The sequence below is a fragment of the Python bivittatus genome, unplaced genomic scaffold, assembly GCF_059951505.1.
Source record: "Python bivittatus isolate LINGU-HERP-01145 unplaced genomic scaffold, Pbiv_v1 ctg000700_np1212, whole genome shotgun sequence".
Taxonomy (NCBI): Eukaryota; Metazoa; Chordata; class Lepidosauria; order Squamata; family Pythonidae; genus Python; species Python bivittatus.
This window is the reverse complement of record NW_028277098.1, coordinates 81,644,768-81,666,560: the sequence shown is the minus strand read 5'-3', so window position 1 is coordinate 81,666,560 and position 21,793 is coordinate 81,644,768. Positions and strand designations below refer to the sequence as shown.

Genomic DNA, 21,793 nt, shown 5'->3' with positions numbered 1-21,793 from the left:
TAAATACCTAATTACAGCTAGATGGTTTATAACTGGTAAAATAATCCTTGCCTAGGCAGTCATAATAGGTTTTATATGTTGGTCATTTTCTGATTTTGTTGTTCTATTATGTTTTTATCTGTTGTTAGCCCTCAAGACTCACTATGGCGATCTGGGTAGCCATATAAACTGAAATAAGTAATTTAAATGTGAACAATGCAGATCCAAAAAAATAAAAAAAAAGCACTGAAGTCAGATTAAAACAATCAGCAGAACATTATGTGTATAAAGCCTAGGAAAATAAAAAAGGCTTTTCATTTAAGCATCTAGAGCAGTGCAACTCAGAACCTCCCTGCTAGCCCCCCTTCTTCTTGCAGATGACAGACGCAGCCACACACAGCCTTCTGCTGAAGATCTTCATATAAGGCATAGATTCATAAACCTCTTTTGGGGTAGGCAGCCATATATTATTATGATGATTGGTCGCACAGTCAGTCAGTTGTTTAAACTGGATTTGGCATTTTTGTCCACCTACTGAGTCCTTTCCAAGGACCTGGGATAAGCAGATATTGTTGTTTAATATAGGATGTAACTACCAGAGAACCCCCCCACCCACACCCTTACCAACACTGGCAAGGCAGGCCACAGCACATAAATAGAGAGCAAACCCCATCCCATTTTAGTACTGCAAATATTACCTAGCTGGGTAATGAAACATTTGGAAGAAAAGAACCGAGCTCAGAGAACCCCAAGGACTCCACGGGATGTAAGCTGTTCCAGGTAAAGCTGCCTTTTGCAATTCACTGGTAGTGATTTTGTCAGTGCTGAGGGTCTTCAAGTGGGGCTCCAGATGTTTTGGGAATTGCACCTAAGGGCCTATTACTATTGGTACTATCTTTGCTTTCTTTTGTCACAGTTGTTCTATTTTGCAGGTCTTTGTATCTTGTGATTTTCCTGAGTTCTTTTTCTTCTATTCTGCTATCTCCAAGTATTGCAATGTCCACTATCCAGACTTTGTTTTATCAACAATAGTTAAGTCTGGGGTGTTATGTGGTAGGTGCTTATCTGTTTGAATTCTGAAGTCCCAGAGCACTTCATCTTCATTTTCTATTGCTTTGTCTGTTTTGTGGCCCCACCAGTTCTTGCTTGCAGGCAAATGGCATTTCTTACAGATATTCCAATGCACTGTTGCTGCTACTTTGTCATGCTGTTGTTTGTAGTCAGTCTGTGTGATCTTGCAGCAGCTAACCAGGTGGTCCACTGTTTCTTCAGCTTCTTTGCAGAGGCAGCATTTGCTGTCTGTTGCTGTCTTCTCAATTCTGGCTTTGTATGCATTTGTTCTTAGAGCTTGGTATTATTATTATTATTATTATTATTATTATTATTATTATTATTATTATTCATAAAAGTACTTTTGGAAAATAATAATATAGAACGATTGTAGCAAAAGAAAGGTAGTGCCAATAGTGACAGGTGCCTTGGGTGCAATCCCAAAACATCTGGAGCACCACTTGAAGACCATCAGCATTGACAAAATCACCATCAGTCAATTGCAAAAGGCAGCTTTACTTGAAACAGCTGACATCCTGCAATGATACCTTTAATATTATTAAACAACAGGTCTTTGGAAAGGACTCAATAGGTGGACAAAAATGTCAAATCCAGTCTGAACACCTGGCTGACTGCACGACCAACCATAATATAGTCAAATAATGTAGTCAAAAATGAGCAGGTAAAATTAATGTGGGATTTCTGAATACAAACTGATAAAGTTTTAGTGTATGACACACCAGTTTAATTGTGGTTGAAAAGAAGAAAGTGTGCATAATTGATGCAGCAATACCAGGGGATAGTAGAATAGAAGGCAAAGAATTGGTGAAGATCAAAAAGTATCAAGATCTGAAAACTAAAGTTGAAAGATTATGGCATAAACTGGCAGTGGTGGTCCCAGTGGTTATCAGCACACTAGATGCCATATCAAAAAACCCTGGACGGCATTTAGAAAACTTGCGCATTGACAAATTTCCATTTGACAATTACGAAGGCCACACTGCTTGGATCTGCACATATACTAGGCTGACATCCTTGGTTCTTGGGAAGCACTTGATGTGAATGAAGGCCCACCCCAGCTAAAGAACTGGCAGCTGTGATTTCATGTTGTTGTATATAATAATATACATTTATATGCTGCCCAACTCCCAATGATTCTGGGCAGTTTACAAATGGTTGTAAACAGGGAACAACACAAAACCAAAAATAACAAAGATGGCAGAGATGATAAACCCAAATGGGAACAAAGAAAAAGAAGAAAAGTGGACTTCAATCACCCCCACCAAGTATCTGATGAACTGTTTTTACATTATAGTGCTAGAGAAAAAACAATAACTAGAACATGCTTAAGGTACAATCTGCAGGATCTATTCTAATTTAAAGTAGAGCCATGTAGATTTCCAGAGCCCCTGGGTTTTCTGTTATACTTAAATCCATCTTTTTAAAAGGGTATTCAACGGCCATGATTTCAAATCTTTTAAAAAGCATGTATCTAACCAAAATGTGCTTCTATATCATCTGTTTGTCTGGGATTCTGTGCCAAACACAGGGAAGACAAGCTCCCAGCCAGGTACCAAGCTAATAGTGTCTTAAGTCCTAGATTGTTGTGGGGAAGGAGAGCAGGAGAGGTGATGGCTTTCTGAGATCCACAGAGACAGACTTCCAGAATGGATAGGGCTACTTGTACAAAATGTACACTGGTAAATTATATGGGCACATAGCATTCCTCTGTGTCCTTATCAGCCTGCTTTGCTTAGCAAGAAACCTTGTGTGCATACTTTAAATTCAGACTCAGTAACAAATAAATCTAGTATTCCACCCCTGTGCTTTTAAAATAATTCACCTCGTATTTAACTTGATAGGAATAAACACTGTATTGTCAGCATAGTGAATGGGAGAGACCTGTGCGTTCAATAAATGACATAAATTTCCTGGCCTGGGAAGAACTAAAGTGGCATTGGCTTAAATTAGTTGGGTTTTGTAAACCCAACTGTCAATCTAAAGGCAGCCAATTTGTGCTTTGAAGGTAATCTGGCTTCACTTCATGCCTACATTATTCTGCCAGTGTATACTGTATGCCTAGTATCAAAAGGTAACCCTTATTTGTTGTGATGATGCACAGTTCCATTTTTAAGCATGCTGTCTTAGAAAGTAATTTCTAAGGAGCTAGAACATTTTCACTGATTAATTTTTAACCTAGTTTTCTGCCTTGAAGCAACCCTTCATTGTATCAAGCAGTGCTACAACACACTTAGCTTCTCTTACTTCCATTCCCAATCATCTCTTTTCCACTTTGTACAAAACGAATGGCTGGATCCCAGTATGTTAATTCAGAACTTTTATTGTGCAGCCTGATTCATCCCAACCAACAAACAGTAGATCACTATCCATACATCTGGTGGAGTTAGGCAAACCTAAGCTCCTCTTCAAAAAGTCAAACAATGCATTGTTCACACTACCATGTATGATGAAGCCTGCCTTTGGAGACTGGGGTACATCTGCTCCCCCTTCATCCAGCAAGCAAAATAAAAACACTGAGTACTGTTCCTGGATTTTTGTCACTTTTCTAGTAGGCAAAAGACAGCAGCACGTAACTTTCACTGTTTCTGTGAACAGGACATGGTATGACACACTGGGCACCTGGCGCATCATGACAATGGCCTGACCCAAAGAACATGGAGAAAGGCTTCCTTAAAAAAGAGGAGATAGCTTGGTTCTGTACAAAAATCATCTCCCCCAAAATAAGAGGTGCAATGGTGAAAACTCAGAGAAGCTAAAAATGCTTCTTTAGCTTGTTAACTCTACGAAGAGCTGGAGGGCCTTCTCTTCAGCAATACTGGTCATGAGAGCTGTTGCTGCAGGGCACATGGCCCCGGACTATTATTCTGCCCCAGTAGTAGTGGCTGAAGCTCCGCATTAGAGAAGCAGTGACAGCAAAGAAACATTTCAGTGGCAAGAGCTCTACCTCTTGAAGAGCTGGCTTTGGCTCATGTATTCCTCCTGCTCCTACCTCTTCAAAGTGGCCTCTTGATGTCTCAAGTCACCCCTTCTATACAGGGTTGCGCATTTCTGCTTTACACTAGTCATAAAAGAGGTCATCTAAAGAGAAGGGTGCTTGACAGCTTTGCTGATGATCTTCTGCACCTAAACCCCAGCTAATGAAACCCAAGATCTGCCAAAGTAAGGAACTCAGCAGCTCTGCTCAATACTGAGAGATATTTGAAGCCTTGCATAGCTTGACATGGGCCCAAAGACTGGGCCTGGTATGCCCTACTGGGCTTGTGCTCTAATACCACAAGAATAATTGTACTTTCTCTTGAAATGGAAATCTCCTTTTCTGCGCACCAAAAGTGATTTAGACATTTAATAAAATTAACAATAATAATTTCTAAAAATCAGCTCCTCTCAGCTGAGTAAAGGAAAGCTGCTTTGCTGGCAGCTCTGAGGTATTATCCTCTCTGGAACTACAGTGACACAGAAGAAGGAAATTGCTGACTGGATTTTGTGTTGAGCCTCAGATATTGACAAGATACACACATTCAGTACTTTTTGCCTCTGTTTTGGTTCTGAAGGTCTTTTTTCTCCTCAACAATAAAGTGATTGACTTGTGGTTTGATTTTTTTTTTCTAAAAAAAAGTTCTCCACTTGAACAGCCTTCAGAACAGAAACTGGAAAAGCTGCCTGAAAGTAGGCCAAAGCATGTGACGTTTCCATAGAAACCAGTTCACAGCAATCCGTGAGAATCACAAGCACTGGAGGAGTGCTTTCCAGCAGGCAAAGTGGAGCTAGAGGCGGTTATCCCCATTCACCCGCGTCTTTCGCAGGAACCTGCAGGAGAAGAAACGAATTGAAAATTCAGCTCAATGGCCCATTTTAAAAATATGCAAGTTACAGTGGGAATTGTGTTGGGGAATCTGTACAATAACTATGAAACTGGTGATTGCATAGGTTTACCCTGAGGGGTAGGGATTTTGCCATTGCCTATCCAATCAAGTTGTTGTGAAGATAAATTGGTGAAACCCTGAGCTCCTTATAAGGGCCAGATACAAAAGTGAAAATAATCACTGCATGCTAAGGAAAAAAAAAAGAGATCAGCAGTTTCATTGGAACATCTGAGTCCCACTACTAGCTTAAATGTTCCTCATCCAAAACCAATGAAAATTTATGGCCTCATATTTGTAAAGACGGGACACTGTTCTATTAAATATTAATAGTTCATCACTTTGTTCTCCCTTCTGATAAAACTGATCACTCTTGGCGGTGGAGGTGGTGATGTGTTTGGGAGTGTGGCATTTTCTACAGCAAAGGGAAGCAACATCATTTGGGATACTTGGAATATTAAAAGGCAAATGAGTGGGAGGTACTTTATTACATGGAAGGCTGGCTCTACGACATAATATTCTTCCTCCAAAAAACAACAAAAAAAGAAAATTACATCTCAGCCATCTGGATTAATGTTTATCTGGATTCTTTGCAATGACAACTTTATAAAAGTTTAGTTTTACTTCCCTCCCTTACATGATCTAGTTGCAAACCTTTTTGGGAAAAAAATATAAGGCAATGATAATGGAATAAGTTAGCTCTAGAATACATAATAAGGTATCTAGGGCTGATCACAGAGACAATCAGCCAACACAAGCCCAGGTCACATAAGACCAGAATAACTCACTTTGAAAACAAATACCAAAAACTTTATTTACTTTTAGAGAATTGGTCTACTACTCAGAGCATCCAGAATATGTAAATTTAATTCCTATAGATTTACCTTCTGTCTCGATTGTCAAAATGGTCTGATAGCTGCTCCTGTGACATCCTGAAATCTTCAAACGGTTGCTGATATCGTGCTTCCAATGAACCTTCTCTGGCTCTGCCCGCCAGGAGCTGATTTGGAGAATCAGCTGACCTCTCTCGGAAAGGTGAAGCTGCAAAGGGGCTAATTTCACCATTTTCCTGCTCCAGAATAGAAAGAAGAAGAAATAAGGAACCCTTGATCTCCCTTCTACAGACAGGAAGAAAACTCAGTTCAGCCAAGAATTCACTTGGTCTTCCTCAGATTTTTTTTTTAACCAGGGAGGGAGGGAGGGAAAAGAATTGCCATAGAGATACTTGAGGAATTTGATATTTAGGTAAGAAAATGTGTATCTTGAAAGAATACATACACACGCACGTCTGTGTGTCTGTGTCTGTCTCTATCTATCTATCTACACACACACACACATTTTCAAAGAAAAGGCTTTTGTAGAATTTTGAGTAATAGAACAGAACAGATTTAAATGTGAATACACTAAGAAATGACATGACTTAGTTAAGGGTTTTTTAAAATCCCTATTGTCCTAAAATGGAAGCCAACCCAGTTCCTCACAATGATCTCATTAAAATGTCAGTCAACGAGCCAGCTTAACTTCTTCCTTAGGTCTGAAAGCCACTATCATGTTGGTGGCCAAGTTAGCAGAAAGTTTAGAGAACTTTTTTTAAAAAATGAGACACACAGATCAATGAGTAAATTAGACAACCACTGAAAACAGACCCATTTCCCTGTTTGATGGGAAATGGGGTAGGTACAATTCTAAAAGACAAATCAGTAGAAGTGTTTGTCACCATGCACAAGCGAATTTATTTGGTTTGCATAATTACTCTTACAAAAAAGCCATTTCAGTGTAAGACTATAGTCCCCGAAAACAAATTAGCCTGGAGATCCTTAGGAAAAAAGAACTAAAAGCTCTTAAGTTCCTATCTTATCAAGCCTTGGTCTAAAGCACCCTATCGACAAGACTGCATGATCTTTTTTGAGCCAAGTGGGCTGTACCCTAAAGAGCAGGCAAAGAAAGGACAAAAATTAAGTTTGATTGAGTTTACTTCAAATACATTTAATGAGACTTGTTTCATATCTATTTAATAACTTCCTGCTCCTATCATAATTAGAGTTCAGCAATTCTGAAGATCACATGTGGCCCTGGGACATCAGGTCGTGTGCATCTGTGATAAAGTAGATTTGAAGCAGAAAGCACATTATTTAAGGTATGCCAGAAAGTACAAATGTGCAACATTCTCAAAGAGGACATGGTATTGTAAGACTATATTTGTAGTTAGTACACAGGGTTTTTTTTCCAAATCTTACCCACTGTTGGTTAAATGTAGACTGATTCACTAGTTTCTTCTTAAAATAGAATGACCTTTGTTCCCCAATTCTACCCAGATGCCACATTATAGCGGTATTCAAAATCCTTTTGTAATATAACAACTTACCATGACAGGAATTATATCTATTTTAACAAGCAAGGAGGCTAATTCCAGATCCTCACTGTAGTTGTTCTTCAAAGGCACAGCCCGGTATCCTCAAAGATAACAACATGAATTGTGAGGGGGATCAAGTAACGAGTGTTAAGCATTTATAATCTTTAAAAATATAACATTTAAATAAGGTGCCATGCCTTTATTTTATCTAGTGCTATGTTGACCTCCCCCCCCGCCCCCCCGAGGTGGGTATATACACTGATCAGTTCAATAATGCTCAGTTATTCAAAGCAGAGGAAAACAACAGATTGGAGAATTAAGGTGGGTTACTGAGGAATATTTGGTGCCACAGAGTACAATCTGTGAGGACAGAGGGGTTGGTGGATATTTTAAAAGGAAAGAGGGGACTGAGCTCTTTGACACTGAACTGTAACTCAGATTATTGGATTTCTAGAACTTTTGTTAAGTACTGCAGTTGATTATTGGTTTTAATTCAATCTGGAATACAAGCAGTGTGCTATTAATCACATAGATTATTATGATTTCATAATCAGAAATTAGAAACTTAACAACTTATTGAACTGTAATGACTATGCTGATTCCTATATTTGCTGCATATTCTAATCCTACTATAAATAGTCAATACAGGTAGTCCTCACTTAACAACTGCAATTGGGACCTGCAACTCTATCACTAAGCGACATGGTTAAGACAAACATCATATGACCATGCCTGACTTATGATGTCAGTTCCAGTGCAGTTGTTAAGCATGATGTCATGTGACTGTGACTTCCTGTTGGCTTCTCCATTGACTTTGCTTATTGGAAGCTGGCTGTGAAGGTCACAAATGGCGATCATGTGCCCATGGGATGCTGTGACTGTCATAAATGCGTGTTGGTTGCTAAGCACCCGAATCACAATCACATGACCACAGGGATGCTGTGACAGCTATAAGTTCAAGGATCAGTTGTAAATCTACTTTTTCAGTGCCATTGTAACTTTGGACAGTCACTGAACGAGGCAGTCATTAACTGAGAACTACCTCTATCTATCAACACAAATGTCCTTAACAGGAGACCTAGCACTTTCCTCTCATTTACCTGTCTTTAAACCTTTAACCAAGAAAGTGGCTTGAGCTAAGAAGTTCTGGTCGCTGAACATATCTTCTTCATATACCACAAAACGCAGAAAAGCAAAGTCAGGATTACTGACATGGAAGTGAAAAGTCTTCTGAGCCCAAGCAGGATTCAGACCATTGTCCACTATATTAAACAAAAATTATCCATCAGATATATGTGGAATTTATTTGAATGCACAGAAATATAATACTTTAAACAGTAGTGAGCTTAAATTACAACCAAGATGTTTTATAATGATTCATCTTCTCTGCAAACAATCATAAAATTATATTTCAGAATTAACTTCTAGAGCACCAGCTTTGAACCTGACAAGTACATCATAGTCCTTCTCCTTCCTTAATATTTAAGAGGCAAAGATTAATGGTATTTTGAAGTTAAATTTGGGTGAATTCAGTCACTATTATTAAAAGTGACAATCTGAAGCAACTGGTTGATTATGTGAGAAAGTGGAAACAAACGGGCACCCCTTCTAAAGTGATGATAATAATCCCTCCCAAAGGACATGATTAGAAATTGCTGTCAGTGGAACTAGAGGAGGACATAACCCACTTTGAGCAGGGCCTTCCTTTGGTTCTGTTCTTCTTCCAGGGCCCTATACAAACTTTCTATTTATCTTATATTATGCAAACCAACGGGAGGCATTAACTTCCATTAGAGGTGACAGGAATGCAACCCACTGGAAAATTGCAGCTGGGAGATACAGGTTATTGTTTGGAGTGTAAGAATTCCTGGTGGGAGAAAGCTTCCACCCTGTCCCTAGATGTGTATTCCAGGCTGAGCTAGTTTTAAAACTAAGTTTCTATCCCACACTAGAGCTGGTTTTTATTGGGGGAAAGCAGTGCAGCTGCCTAAGACTGCACAAACCTATCCAGCTGTGTTCATGGCTGAGCTGGAATCCTAAATCTGGCCTTTCAGGCCCAAATCCCACGTGACATATCCCCTGGAACTACACTGGCTCTCGGATGTAGTAAAGCTGAAAAGGCAGGGGTTGACACATTTACTGCAGTTATTGTCAACAGCTGTTTTTCTCACTTCTCATTCCTCAGAGGATGGTATTAAAGACTCCACTGTCTTATTACAAAGAAACACAGCAATCACAAAGATTTAATTTGTTGGCTAGGGCTGTATAAACTTATTCCTTAAATCTGGGAATGTCTCACACAATATATAGGCTAAATCTGAATTACCGTAACATCTCAATTAACTGAAGGGACATCAACTGTTTAGAAACTTGAGATAGAAACACCCATGTCTGGAATAAAAGAAAACCACGCAGCAGTCAAACTGCTTTACATCTGATGTACACTGATTTAAATGGAGGTAAGCAACAAAAACAAAAACATGTGAAGAATCTGGGTACAGATATAAACTCCAGACAAAACCTTTGAGATTCTTTTTTCCAGCCATTCTGAAACACTCAAATACACAAGCATCTGTTGATAAATTTATACAAGCCTGTTCACTAACACTTCTCCCTTCTTTTCTAAGTCCCAATCCTTTTGTAAAAAGGATAAAAATAAAACACTGGGAACAAGCCTTCTTACACATCATGGATGCATACAGAGGAAATCCTAAGAGTGCAGAATGCCACTAAACAGAAAGCATTTCATGCCTTTAAGGAAGTCAGATTTACATGGCATTACAAATTTTAAAAAGAACAATTCTAAAAATGGCAAGAAGCATAAGCTAATAGAAAAGTACACATGATCTTTAGTTTATTAGATTATTTTTTCCAAAAAAAGATATCTTAAAGTTTAATTCATTCCAAGAAAATCTTTGTTCAGCCCTTTTACTGCATACTGAACAAATAAAAATACTGCATTTTACATTTGCAACCATAAGAAGTTGTGGTGGCCAGGAACATGGAAACCTTTAAAAAGGATTAGATAAATTAATGGTAAAAACTTGCTAGTCACAATGGATATATATTACCACTATTATTGAAGGCTACATCCACTCAGTATCATTCACTATGATAAAGAAGTGGGAAAATACTACAGTATTGTCCTAATATCCTGCTTCTGGAATTCCCACAATCAGTGGTTGACCACTATGGAAACAAAGTGCTGGTCTTGTTTACTTTTGGGTATCATCATACTGTGTTTTTCTTTTGTTCTTATGGTAAGATATCTAGACTCCTTGAACTGCATAATCTAATTAGTAATAGCAAGCCAGTATCCTGGAAACAGTCAGATGATGCCTGAAGACAGAGGAATCTTCAGAGTGGAACACCCACATTAACATCATCCAGAACAAGTGCTATCTAACAACAACATTCATCTTTTAGTCACTTCCTGATTGAAATTTTCTACAAATCTGAGAAGTTCTCCAATTGTTGGTTAGACAAGAAGGACAAGTTAATGAAGGACAGAATTAAAAAAATAAAATAAAAGCTAGCCAAAGAGGTAAAGAATCCAAACTCATAAAACCTAAATGCAAACAAGTTCAATTTGTTGCAGTTTGAGTAACTACAGTAACTAAATAATATATGCACGTAGAAAAACAAATTGTTCTGAGGTCAGTAGGAGAGAGATTGTCGACTACAGAAAAGCTGACGCTTGCTTGGTTATGATACCAAAGTTGGCATTTTTCTGCATGCAAAATAATTTACGCTCTGAAAACTTTTTACATATACAATTTTAGTTTAGTTCAAACATCTGCTCCAGTTTAAATGGCCTCTTCCAACTCTACAATGCATAATTCAGAACAAAAAAGATATTACATCTGCTCTTGCTCTCTCTAATGTAACGCATGTTAAGTAATCTATAGTTCTACAGGTTTATCTCTGCCGTGGTCTACACTTCCACGGTTAGCATCAAAATAGAAAGTAGCTCTCCATCGTCTGCCCAGAATTATTTGCAGCTATTCAGTGAACAGGAAACACTTCTCGCCACATCAAGGGCCCTACAGTAAATTTGAGATTAACTGCCCACAAATACAGCAAACCTTTGCGAGCTTTTTTCACACTTCAATCAGAAAAGACCTGAGAAAAACAGAGATGAGGGAGAGCAACAGGACATACCGTATTTATCGGTGTACAACGTGCACTTTTTTCCTTAAAATTTGGGGCTGAAATCCTAGCTGCGTATTATACTCCAATACTCAAGCAGCAGGACTGGGAGAGTGGCGCCTTCATTTGAGCCAGGGCTGTAACCGGGGCAGCTCTGGAGGTGAGAGGTGAGTGAGCGAAAACTGCTGTTCCCCAGTGCTCGTGTGAGCGAAAACCACCACTCCCCATCTCGCGTGAGCGAAAACCGGTGCTCCCCAGAGAGCCTGAGCTCTGCAGAGCAGGAGGCGAGTGTGGGCAAGTGAGTGAGTGAAAACCGGCACTCCCCATCTTGTGTGAGCGAAAACTGGTGCTCCCCAGCGTTCGTTGGAGATGGGTAGCGCAGGTTTTTGCTTGCGCGACTGCTGGGGAGCGCGGTTTTCACTCGCGTGAGATGGGGAGCGCTGGTTTTTGCTCACGCAAGATAGGGAGTGCCAGTTTTCGCTCACTCGCCCATGTTCACCTCCTGCTCTGCGGAGCTCAGGTGCTTGTGTGAGCGATAGGGAGCACCCATTTTCTTCCTTCAAAGAGGTGCTTTTTTTTTCATGTTACGTATTTGCCTTATAAGTGGTATAAATATTAATAAACAGAAAGTTCAGAGCTCCCTTTATTATGCTTCCAAGTCATTTATTTTAAAGTTAAGTTTTTTTTACTCAAACTTCCTTCTTAAAATTAAGGTGCATGTTGTATGCCTGTGCGTGTTATAGGCCGATAAATACGGTAACCCCAGTGTGAGATCAACTCTATACCAGTCTGACAAAGAAGCTGATTTTTAAAAGTGACAGGAGAGAAGGAGAGGAGGGGATGTTCTCAATTGCTATCCTAAGATAGGAGGCATTAAATAATGCTGACATCTTTGGAAACAAGGTCTGAAATTGGAATAGCAGGGCCAGGTACTCACCCACCATCTCGGTCTTCTGTTTTGCACTGTCATAATCTGCTCCAGATACCTCAATCTCTACAAATGGACAGACGATTCCCCTTCCATTTTTGGGAAGATGCCGTGCCCCTAGAACCTGGACAAGACACATTGAAGGAAGAAAAATCATACCATTAGACAGATTTCTAGTATATCAAGCCAAATGGATACAGAGACTGCAGCCAACTGATGCAGTTATCTACTACCTAAAGGCTACTCCCTTGAGAAAACTTTAATATCAGTATCATTCCCTTCTGTGCTGTATCAGCAATGCTAGAGAGGATTCAGAAGTCCTTTTGTTTGCTCCCATTTTGTTCTTAATTATCCTAGAATAATGATTCCAGAATCATAGGGGTAGGCATTCCGTTTGGTCTTCATTTCCCATCATCTCCAGCCAATATGCCAAATACAAGGAGCAAAATACATCTCAAGAGCAGCAAGTCATTCTCACCTACAATAAACAGTACAATTCCTATCAAAAACAAAAAACGTCTGAGGAGTGTGTAGTGGTTGTCTGTATCTTGTACATTTTAAACTGCCTAGAATCCATGGAGTAGGTGACACACACACACACAAATAAATCCCTGCACAAAATTAATCAAACTGGATTTCTAAACAAAGGGAGCCACCTACGGGTAGGAGGTTTGTATATTGTAAACTGTCTCCCTCAGAGAATGATTTCTCAATAGCAGTTCCAGTGACTGTTTTGCTCATTTATTGCCTGTTTCAAACAGGTTTTTGTTAGAAAATGCTTGGCCAGATAGCAAATACTGTTTCAGTTCTCTCTCACTAGAGGATTGCTCAACACACTGGTCTAAGAAAGACTAATACTTATACCAGGGAGCCACAATATTCTATGCAGAGAACAGGTGGTTGTGGGTCTAATCCGAAACATTCATTTTCAGGGGTTTTGATCCACGTGGAACAAAACAAGTTTGTTTTAGATAGAAATTGTAGTGGGGGTGGTATAAGAGCAGAAAAAGGCAAGACTGGGGGATTTCCTTGGCAACTGTGACTGTGGATAGTGCAGTGGTTAAGAGGAGGCAGGGGAGGTAAGGAAGGAAAGGGGTTGGGAAGATCAGGTGTGGGGCAAGTAATGTGGGACTTCAGATAAGATATATCCTGTGGGATATGACACATGGTAAGATGTGGACGAAGAGGAGAGAAAAAGGGGTGATGTCCATTACTTGCCCTGTAAAACCAGATCCCTCTGGATTTTCTTTTGGCCAGAACAACGGAACCGTTAAAATGTTCTGAGTTTGATTTCTGCTAAAGCAGACCTGTCCTGAAACAGTTTGGTAGAACTTCCAGAATGTGACCGTTTGTTTCAGATTCAAAGTTGAACATATTTTCAGTTTTCTGCATGCCCTAGAAAGCATATCACTGTTATTAAACTTATGGCTATTTGAGCTGAAGTAAACATAGCCAACACAGCCAAAGGATGCCACCTATGGAATGTTTTCCCTCAAGTGAAGTTCAGCCAGCCCAGTGGACTATCTCCTTTCAGGAGCCAATTACAGATGCACTTGTTCACCTAGGTGCTAGCAGCTAGGCTACAACCGAACAGCTTGTCTTTCAAAAGGAACTTCATTTTCATTTATTATTTTGAAGATTTTTCATTTTATTGTGCTTTGTTTCAAAACACTACTTTTATTGTTCTCTTGTAAATAACTCCTCTGAAATGAAGAGTGATCTAAAAATAAAATGATTTTTAATAATGGTAATAATAGTAATTACAGAAACAACATGAAATTAGTATGTTCATTTTTAGTCTGTCTTTGAGTAGTGTGATTTCCAATCTGTAAATGCCAATGTTGCTGAGTAAAGGTCATCCCTTCCAGCTGTATGACTGACAATATTTTATGCTTGAATCTGGGCTTTTTTAACTTTATGCCTAAAACAATGTACTTCACAAAGTTGAGCTCAAGTTCCTTTAGCATAACTTTTTTTAAAACAATAGCGTATAGTAAAACTTAATTCAGCTAATGGGAAGCACTCTTACAACTATTCATACTGCATGAGAAGGGCCCATGTGAGGAGAGCTTAGTTTAGGTAGTAGGTGAACTGAACATGATTAAGGGAAAAACTGATACAGTTTATTTGTTAAGCCACAACTGCTTCTGGAGTGGGGAATGTTTGATTTTTAAGGAGAAATGGAGTTGAATGTTAAAGAAGGAGAAGAGAGAGACAGAAAAGTGGGTGGGGGGAAGAGGAACACAGAGAAAGCGAGGAGACAGCAAAGAGAGATGGGGAATGCCACGATGATGGGAGTATGGGTGAGGATGGAGTTTGGTAGCAGACTTAGGTGAGAGAATTCAGGGGTGGTTGGTAGAGAGGAGCTTAGGCAGAGGAAGGTCAGGATAGGAACTCTGGGAAAGAAATTTGGCCCAGAAGATCTTGACTCAACTGAAACCGTAAGCTGTTGGTGGTGGCAGTGTATACAACTGAACACAGGTACAAGCTCAAGTTACACCCAATACCACGATGGGAAAAGTGGCAGAGTGGTCTTCTCTTACTTCTACTGATACCAGTTGTTTCTTATTATGTATAAATTCTACATCTACTGATAACTGCTAACTAGCTAGCAGCATGCCTGGGTTTGCTCATGTGATACCTCCATTAGCATTGGCTGCTGATTAAAATCAGCTCCAGATAATAAGATATTTACCAAACAGAAATTACTTTTGCTCATCACAGTATCAATGCCATGTGCACTAGGATTGCTCTTTTAGACTGACACTTTAGTGTCCCCAAGTATTCTTAGGAAATAATCCTAGAAGAAAAACGCAGTGAGATTTTCTTTTGAATAGGCATATATAACTGTGGCTCTAAAGTCCTTAAGCGCTTAAGAATTTTCAAATAAGGTTTAGCTTAAACCAATCAATACCCTGTAAACACATATTCCTGAAAACAATTGGAAGCTGATGCCATTCTTGATGTAATGCTATGTTTAGTGTAACAAAAATGAATCTGGGTAAATCTTGAGCTTGGGCAACAACATATTCCTTTGTACATCTCCGCCTCCGGCATAGTTGTGGAGATCAAAGGCATCTGCATCTATTTTTGAACTATGGTATACTGCTACACCTTAATAAGGACAGATGGAAATTAGTATTATTTATAAAAACAAGTAAACAATAAATCATGCCTTCTGTTATCGTAGTATGTTTCAACAAATCAGTTTAAACCAAATTCAGAATTTATACATAATAAGAAACAACTGGTAGTTTAAAGCAGGAAGTGAATGTTGCCATCTCTTATGATAAAATTTGGCTTAGTATTTCAAAATGATGTTAGAAATTTAGTAGCATATACATCTTTTCAAACAGAATATGTGGTTTTAAAAAGTGAAAGCTGGATGAATTACAAAGGTCCCATGAACTGAAAAACACACATCTTATCTTATAAGGAAGCAATGTTTTGAAGCTCCAGGCCACAGGGAGAAAACAGAGAAAAGAGACACACCCAACCATAAAAAAGTCAAAATAAGAGTGCTTTCTAGTGGGCGCTTGGATGAGAATAAAGCACCAACCTCAATGGAGATGGAAAGTGGTACCATTCCACGCAGAGTGTTCTTGTCAAAGGGATCGAAGGGATCATCCCGCATGTTGGCTGGTTGCAACACAAAGCCACATCGGCCTCCAGACATGAATAGAGCCTGATTCATCTGCATTGGCTTGTCTGCAAAAACACAGGCATTTATTTTGATGACAAACATCCCAGTACCAGTGCAATTCAGTAAAACATTACAGTGCCTTATGTTTGAATGAGGGTCTTCCTAAAATTCAGCGTTTGCTACCCGGCTCATAAATCCTGAGTGCAATTCTCCATGCACTAAAGTATTATTTTTTTTAGCCAGTGAAAATATTTAATCACAATACTGCTAATTACTTGAAGTCTCTGCAGCAGCTTTTTTATTAGGAAAGAGCTCATTATAATGGAAAAAGTATTAATACTTTTAAGAAGCCAACATTTATGTTCTTTAAGGCTTTATCAGTTTAGGATGAACTTACCTACCTTGACTTTCTTGTTCTTCTAGCATAGTCGTAGGAAAGAAAGAGGCTCATGTGCTCTGCTATAGCCAATTATTTATGAATCAATCTTTTATTTTCTCCTTGAAGCACACGCAGTTCTTATAAAACAGGGGGAATGTTTTTTTTATTAATACATTCTAGCTTTATTAGTATATAAAACTAAAATAAAAAATAGCCCTTTCCAAATCATAAGTAAACAAAAAAGATTGTTGGCGGTAGTATTTATTTATTGATTGATTTACTAACTTACTGAGGTTTATATGCTGCTCCAATTGAAAATGATTGAGTGGCTTACAATTCCAAATACAATAAAACAGTTTTTAAAAAGACAGAAAAAATACAATACAATAGTACGCAACAAAATTGGACAGGCACATAATCCAGTGGGCAATACACAAGTGGAACAAAGACTCAAATCATTCTCAAAGGGACCTTCCAAAGACCCAGGTCTTAATGGCCATTGGAAAACACAGCAGGGTTGGGATTGTTCTGATCTCAGAGGATGTGCTCTTCTAGAAAAAGTGGGCACCAATGGAGAAGGCTCACTCTTGTGGTCTGTGATAATAATACTCCTGAGGGACTGGGACGCAGAACATAAAAATCTTAAGTATTATATTGAATGTCTTCGTGTTTGCCATGATGGTCAAAGTGTGGCCCTCCAAGCATTGCTGAACTACAGCTCCTAGCATCGCTTAACAATGGCCACAGTGGCCAAGGCTGCTAGGACTTAAATTCAACAACTTCTGGAGGGACACATATTGCCCACTCCTGCCATAAGCCAAAGTCACCACAATAAAATATCAAGTGAAGAGTTGGCCTCACCTGGTGTTTGAAAGTTGAGTGCCACCAACTGGCTGCCACAGATCCACATAGGAAGGGGATCATAGTTAGAAGAGTCAAGGCGCTGTCCTTTAGGGTAGATGCGGGAAAGCTGTAGCCGGTTGTACTGCAAAAATTTCTTCCCTTTGATCTTATTGACATACTTTTCTGCTTTGGTTTCAGGAAAAGATGACATATCTCTGTAGCAGGCTCTTTCTGTGCCAATTTCTGTAGAGAAAAAGGGAGATGCCAATCTACAATAATCTTAATTCCACACAGAATGAATGAGAAGGTTAAAAAAAAAGCTTTAATGAGATGTATTTTTCTTTAATAGAGTGTATTTTTTAAAAGTCAATTAGTCAGGAAAATTAGAGTAATGAAAATATGTCCAAAAATACTGAAAAAATGCAATTTTGCAATGATTGTAAGACTTTGATACAATATCTCAAAACAAATAAACTTGAAAGAGCCCATTCATTTTAGTTCTAGAATTATTTTTTGTATTTTTCCACAATTGCTATCAAATAACATTAAAATACACATGAGAGTTTTAGCAGTCACATTGGGACAAAAATAAACAACTGTCAGTCTGCTAATACAATTAATTTTTAAATCACAATGCTCACCAATCATTAGATTTTGGGATAATCTGGTAATCTATGTCAAGAGTCATGAATACTTACTTTCTTCATCAAAGGGAACAGGACGACAGTAGATTACAAGTTCTGAAAGCTCCAAGGCTATCTTTTTCCTCCGTTCCATCATCTTCCCTTCAGAGAGCTTCCAAAATAATTGTTAAAAATGATTTCAGGGCTCATGATAAGGATGAGAAGCATTGGAATTGGTACAAAAGTTGACTGCATAATTTGTCCAATTATAAGTAATGAGAAACAGCAACATTAGCTAACTTCATACACAATGTTAGTTTTCATGGGTTTTTTGTCCATTTATTTTCTATTTATACTCCCGCCCCCCCATCAAGTATATACTGAGAGAGTCCTTGATAGAGACAACAGAGAAACAGTCAATGGCAAAGATAGAAAGTACGAACATGAAATTTTACTTTTCTGTTCCATTTATTATTTTACTATTTCTGTAATCAGCCTTCCTTAACTTGATCCACAGTAGAAGCACTGGACTTCACCTCCTATGAGTTTATGTGCCATTCCTACATGTCTCTTTGAAATAAATATTTTCAACTGAGAAAAAGGAGAAAAAAATCTCCTGTCAGGTTACAAAACTGAAAAAAGACATTTGCAAGAATAAGATGTTCTAATATGTCATTTCAATAAAGGGAGTAATCACAACATCTGGGACAGAATTTGACAGATGAAAGTTCTGTATTTATAACTATTCCCAGTTCTTACTTCTGAATATAATTCATCATGGGAAAAGGAACTAGCCACACATAGACACCTGAAGATACTGTACATCCAGAGTGCCAGTTTCCACCAGCCTGACACATTTGGAGTTAGAGCTGATAGAAGACCAAAACACAGAAAATAAACCTCAGCAGATGCTTCTGTGCTGCAAAGCAGAGGTGTAGATGCTATCAAGTGAAAAATGTCAGACAGGGAGAAGCAAAAGCATTTCATTCCTCGCCCCCCTTCGAACCACCTTCTTTCCATTTGACATGGCAAACACCATTTGGAAATTTCTGCTGGAATAATGGGTGTTTCAGATAGGATTCCTAGTCCTGGTTTGCTGAATATGCCACCTGATTTTCAGTGTGAAAAGTGGAGCTTCTAACTATAAAGCAATTCCCCTGGGCTATGTCCAGCCCATGGAACCAGTTTATTTTTTCAAGGTCAACATCTGGAGCAGTGTTTCTCAACCTCATCAGCTCTAACATGTGGACTCAACTCCCAGAATTCCCCCAGCCAGCATGCTTAAAGCTAATGAGATTGAGAAACACTGATCTGGAGAAAGAAGCTTTATACTCGTCATACTGTGGCCTGAATGAAGTTCATAGGAGTTCCTTTTTGGCTCTTTGAATCAAAAGGTTTTAAGAGAGAGCATCTTTTACCCTTGCATCAGCAGTTTGGGCTGCCTCACGGATCTTCTTCACCCAGTCCAACAGATCTTCATGTGTGTCAGCTGCAACATCCAGGGACCACCGTGAGACAGAAGCCATACTAATGGAGAATACAAACATACGGTTGTTCTTCCCCTCAGGGCGGATAGCTATGGCAAAATGAGCAGGGAACAAAAACATAAGATCATAGGAGATTGTCATGAGATTTTCATAACTATCAACTTATCCAGGATGAGTAATTGTCTAAAACTGAGGCCAGAGTTTCAGCCAAAAAACCTCTCAATAGCATCAACCAAGTAGAAAATTTTCAGGAGTTGAAATAAAGAACAGCAAATTAGATATGTAATTTTTGTCCTGATTTCTTGTTATCCATATCACAATGGGCCATTTTCAAAAAGGCAGGCTTGAACTTATCAGTATCTAGCCCCTAATTTAAATTCCCTTCTGTGATACAGGAACCATTTTAAAATTCTTTATATTGTTATCCTTTTCTCATGGTCTCTATCTTGTATGTGCAGGTCTGTCACTCTATTTTTGCACATGGTTCTGGCTGCAGACAAGATCAATTTGTCAGTGATCCATTTACAAATGTTTATTTAAAGACCAAACTGGTTTTGCATCTACAGGGCTCTCTAAAATCTAACAAACAAGATGGATCTGCATGAATAGGAGACTAATGTTAATCTAGCTACATATCTAGCTGGAACAAACCATTATTGAGAGACTGTACACTAATGAAAAAGAAAGTTCTAGGGAAACAGGGCATAAAACTTTTTTTTTCCCCTTCTCCCTCCATGACTTACCAATCTGACATGATGGTACATCCAATACTCCTCTGAGTAGATCTCCCAGGGGGCTGTTTTCATCTAGCTGTTGCTGGAAGCAAAATCACAACATATTAGTTAAGATTTTACATTCTGTAGTTTGCTCTGTCATATAAACTTCAGAACTTCAGAACTTCAGAAGAATTTGAATAATACTTATTCAAATTAATGCATTTTATTTTATAAAAAGCACAAATATTACAAAATGATTAAAATGCTTTACTTTACCTTAACTATCACTTCATTATTCCCTGACACTCCCTCCCTCTTCTATTTCTAGCCGCTGCTATTCAGCTTCTGCATCTTCCCCCACCCACTGCAATTTCTGGGTAGCAAGGATCAGCTGGATAATAAATAAATGCTGAAAGCCAGTAAAATAAATGTGATCATTATCTTTATGATGTTTGGAGGGAAAACAGCTTAGGTACAATTACCCTTCATTTAGAAAAACCTATGTTTCTAAATGATGGTACATAAAGGTAAATAACTAACAGGGGCAAAACACTTCTAGCTCAAATCCTCCTCTGATTCATGCACATGATTCATGCAATTGACCCATACATGCATTATTCATTCCTAAAGGCATCTCTACTCTGTTTGCCACAGCAAGCATCCATCCACAGTAGGGGCTATAATACAATAAGGATAAAACAATCAAGAATCAGAGTGAGAACTTAACACACAAAATACTTTAGAATAAGTGGTTAAGCATGGCAAGAAGAGAAAGCTAAACAAAGTTGTGGGCAAAAGGCCAGGAAAAACAAAAAAGAAAGAAAGAAAGAAACAACAGAAGCCATCTGAGAGCAGACAAGGAGAGACAGAGCTACGTCTAGCTCAGTTATTGATGGGATGTTTGCTCATATTAAGATTGGGTGGGCAACCTTAGACAGAAGGATGTGGTCTTTAGGGTAGCCTTCTTTCAAGGCTAATGCTCAGACTGAAGGCTGGCTTTTTTTTAGAAGAGACTTTGAAAGGTTATAGTTCTCTGTCCCTGTCTCCAAAACAAGGACTCACCTCCCTCTCAGGTTCCAGGCCAGTTGGACTAGTTATTTCTTCTACATAATTAGAGGGAAACCACAGTTGCTTCTTACCCCCATAGTCTCCTCTCCACCTGAGAAAAATTCAAAGAAGCTCATGCAAATATGTACACATTCTATAGCAATGTTACACTGCATACCAAATGCAGTTATCAGAATTGAAACTGGTGGAATTAAACGTAACTGCAGAACTAACTAAACTAATTAAGCAGAGGAACCATCAACAGTGAAGGGGAAGAGAGCAGGCTTTCTGAAGAGGATAACGCTCAGACAAAAGAAAAAAAATATCCTGAACTCCTGCTCTATTGTGTGTAGGAAAAATCATTATTCTACCAATATGGTTTGAACTCAAGTTAAAGTGACCCTGAACCTGAAGCTTAATAGCGGAAATAGATTCATGAAACTCATGTAATTCACAAAAAGGATCAAGACAAATATTATTAAGATATCTTTAGGAAGGGATATGCAATACACAGGACAGGAAATAACAGAAGTGGTAGGTTAAGAAATAACTAAGCCCATCACTTCCTTTTACTGAATTTAACTCTCCTAGCTACTTTTTAGGAGTATGGCAATAGTCTAGCAGCTGCACACATGTGACTCTGTTGATAAACATGTCTTTAGCTCTATGCATCCAAGTCATATAAGGTTATTTTACATGCTTAAATCACATAATG

The 21,793-nt window shown here is 38.7% G+C and overlaps 1 protein-coding gene across 3 annotated transcripts in view; it reads right to left on the bottom strand.

Annotated features, from left to right (window-relative positions):
• Positions 1-1,746: 1,746 nt before the first annotated feature.
• PLCG1 (phospholipase C gamma 1) overlaps positions 1,747-21,793 on the bottom strand; it is a 93,634-nt gene continuing 73,587 nt past the window's right edge. For 2 of the 3 annotated variants that reach the window (XM_088153515.1, XM_088153517.1), the window contains exons 22-32: positions 21,094-21,190; positions 20,059-20,131; positions 19,247-19,404; positions 17,904-18,000; positions 17,224-17,448; positions 15,900-16,048; positions 12,350-12,464; positions 8,364-8,525; positions 7,276-7,364; positions 5,795-5,982; positions 1,747-4,857 (exon numbers count right to left, since the gene is read on the bottom strand). In XM_088153515.1, coding sequence (XP_088009641.1) covers positions 4,815-4,857; positions 5,795-5,982; positions 7,276-7,364; positions 8,364-8,525; positions 12,350-12,464; positions 15,900-16,048; positions 17,224-17,448; positions 17,904-18,000; positions 19,247-19,404; positions 20,059-20,131; positions 21,094-21,190 — 1,396 coding nt within the window. In that variant the 3' untranslated portion in view covers positions 1,747-4,814. The remainder of the gene's footprint in view (positions 4,858-5,794; positions 5,983-7,275; positions 7,365-8,363; positions 8,526-12,349; positions 12,465-15,899; positions 16,049-17,223; positions 17,449-17,903; positions 18,001-19,246; positions 19,405-20,058; positions 20,132-21,093; positions 21,191-21,793) is intronic. The other variant, XM_088153516.1, reaches the window with a different exon arrangement.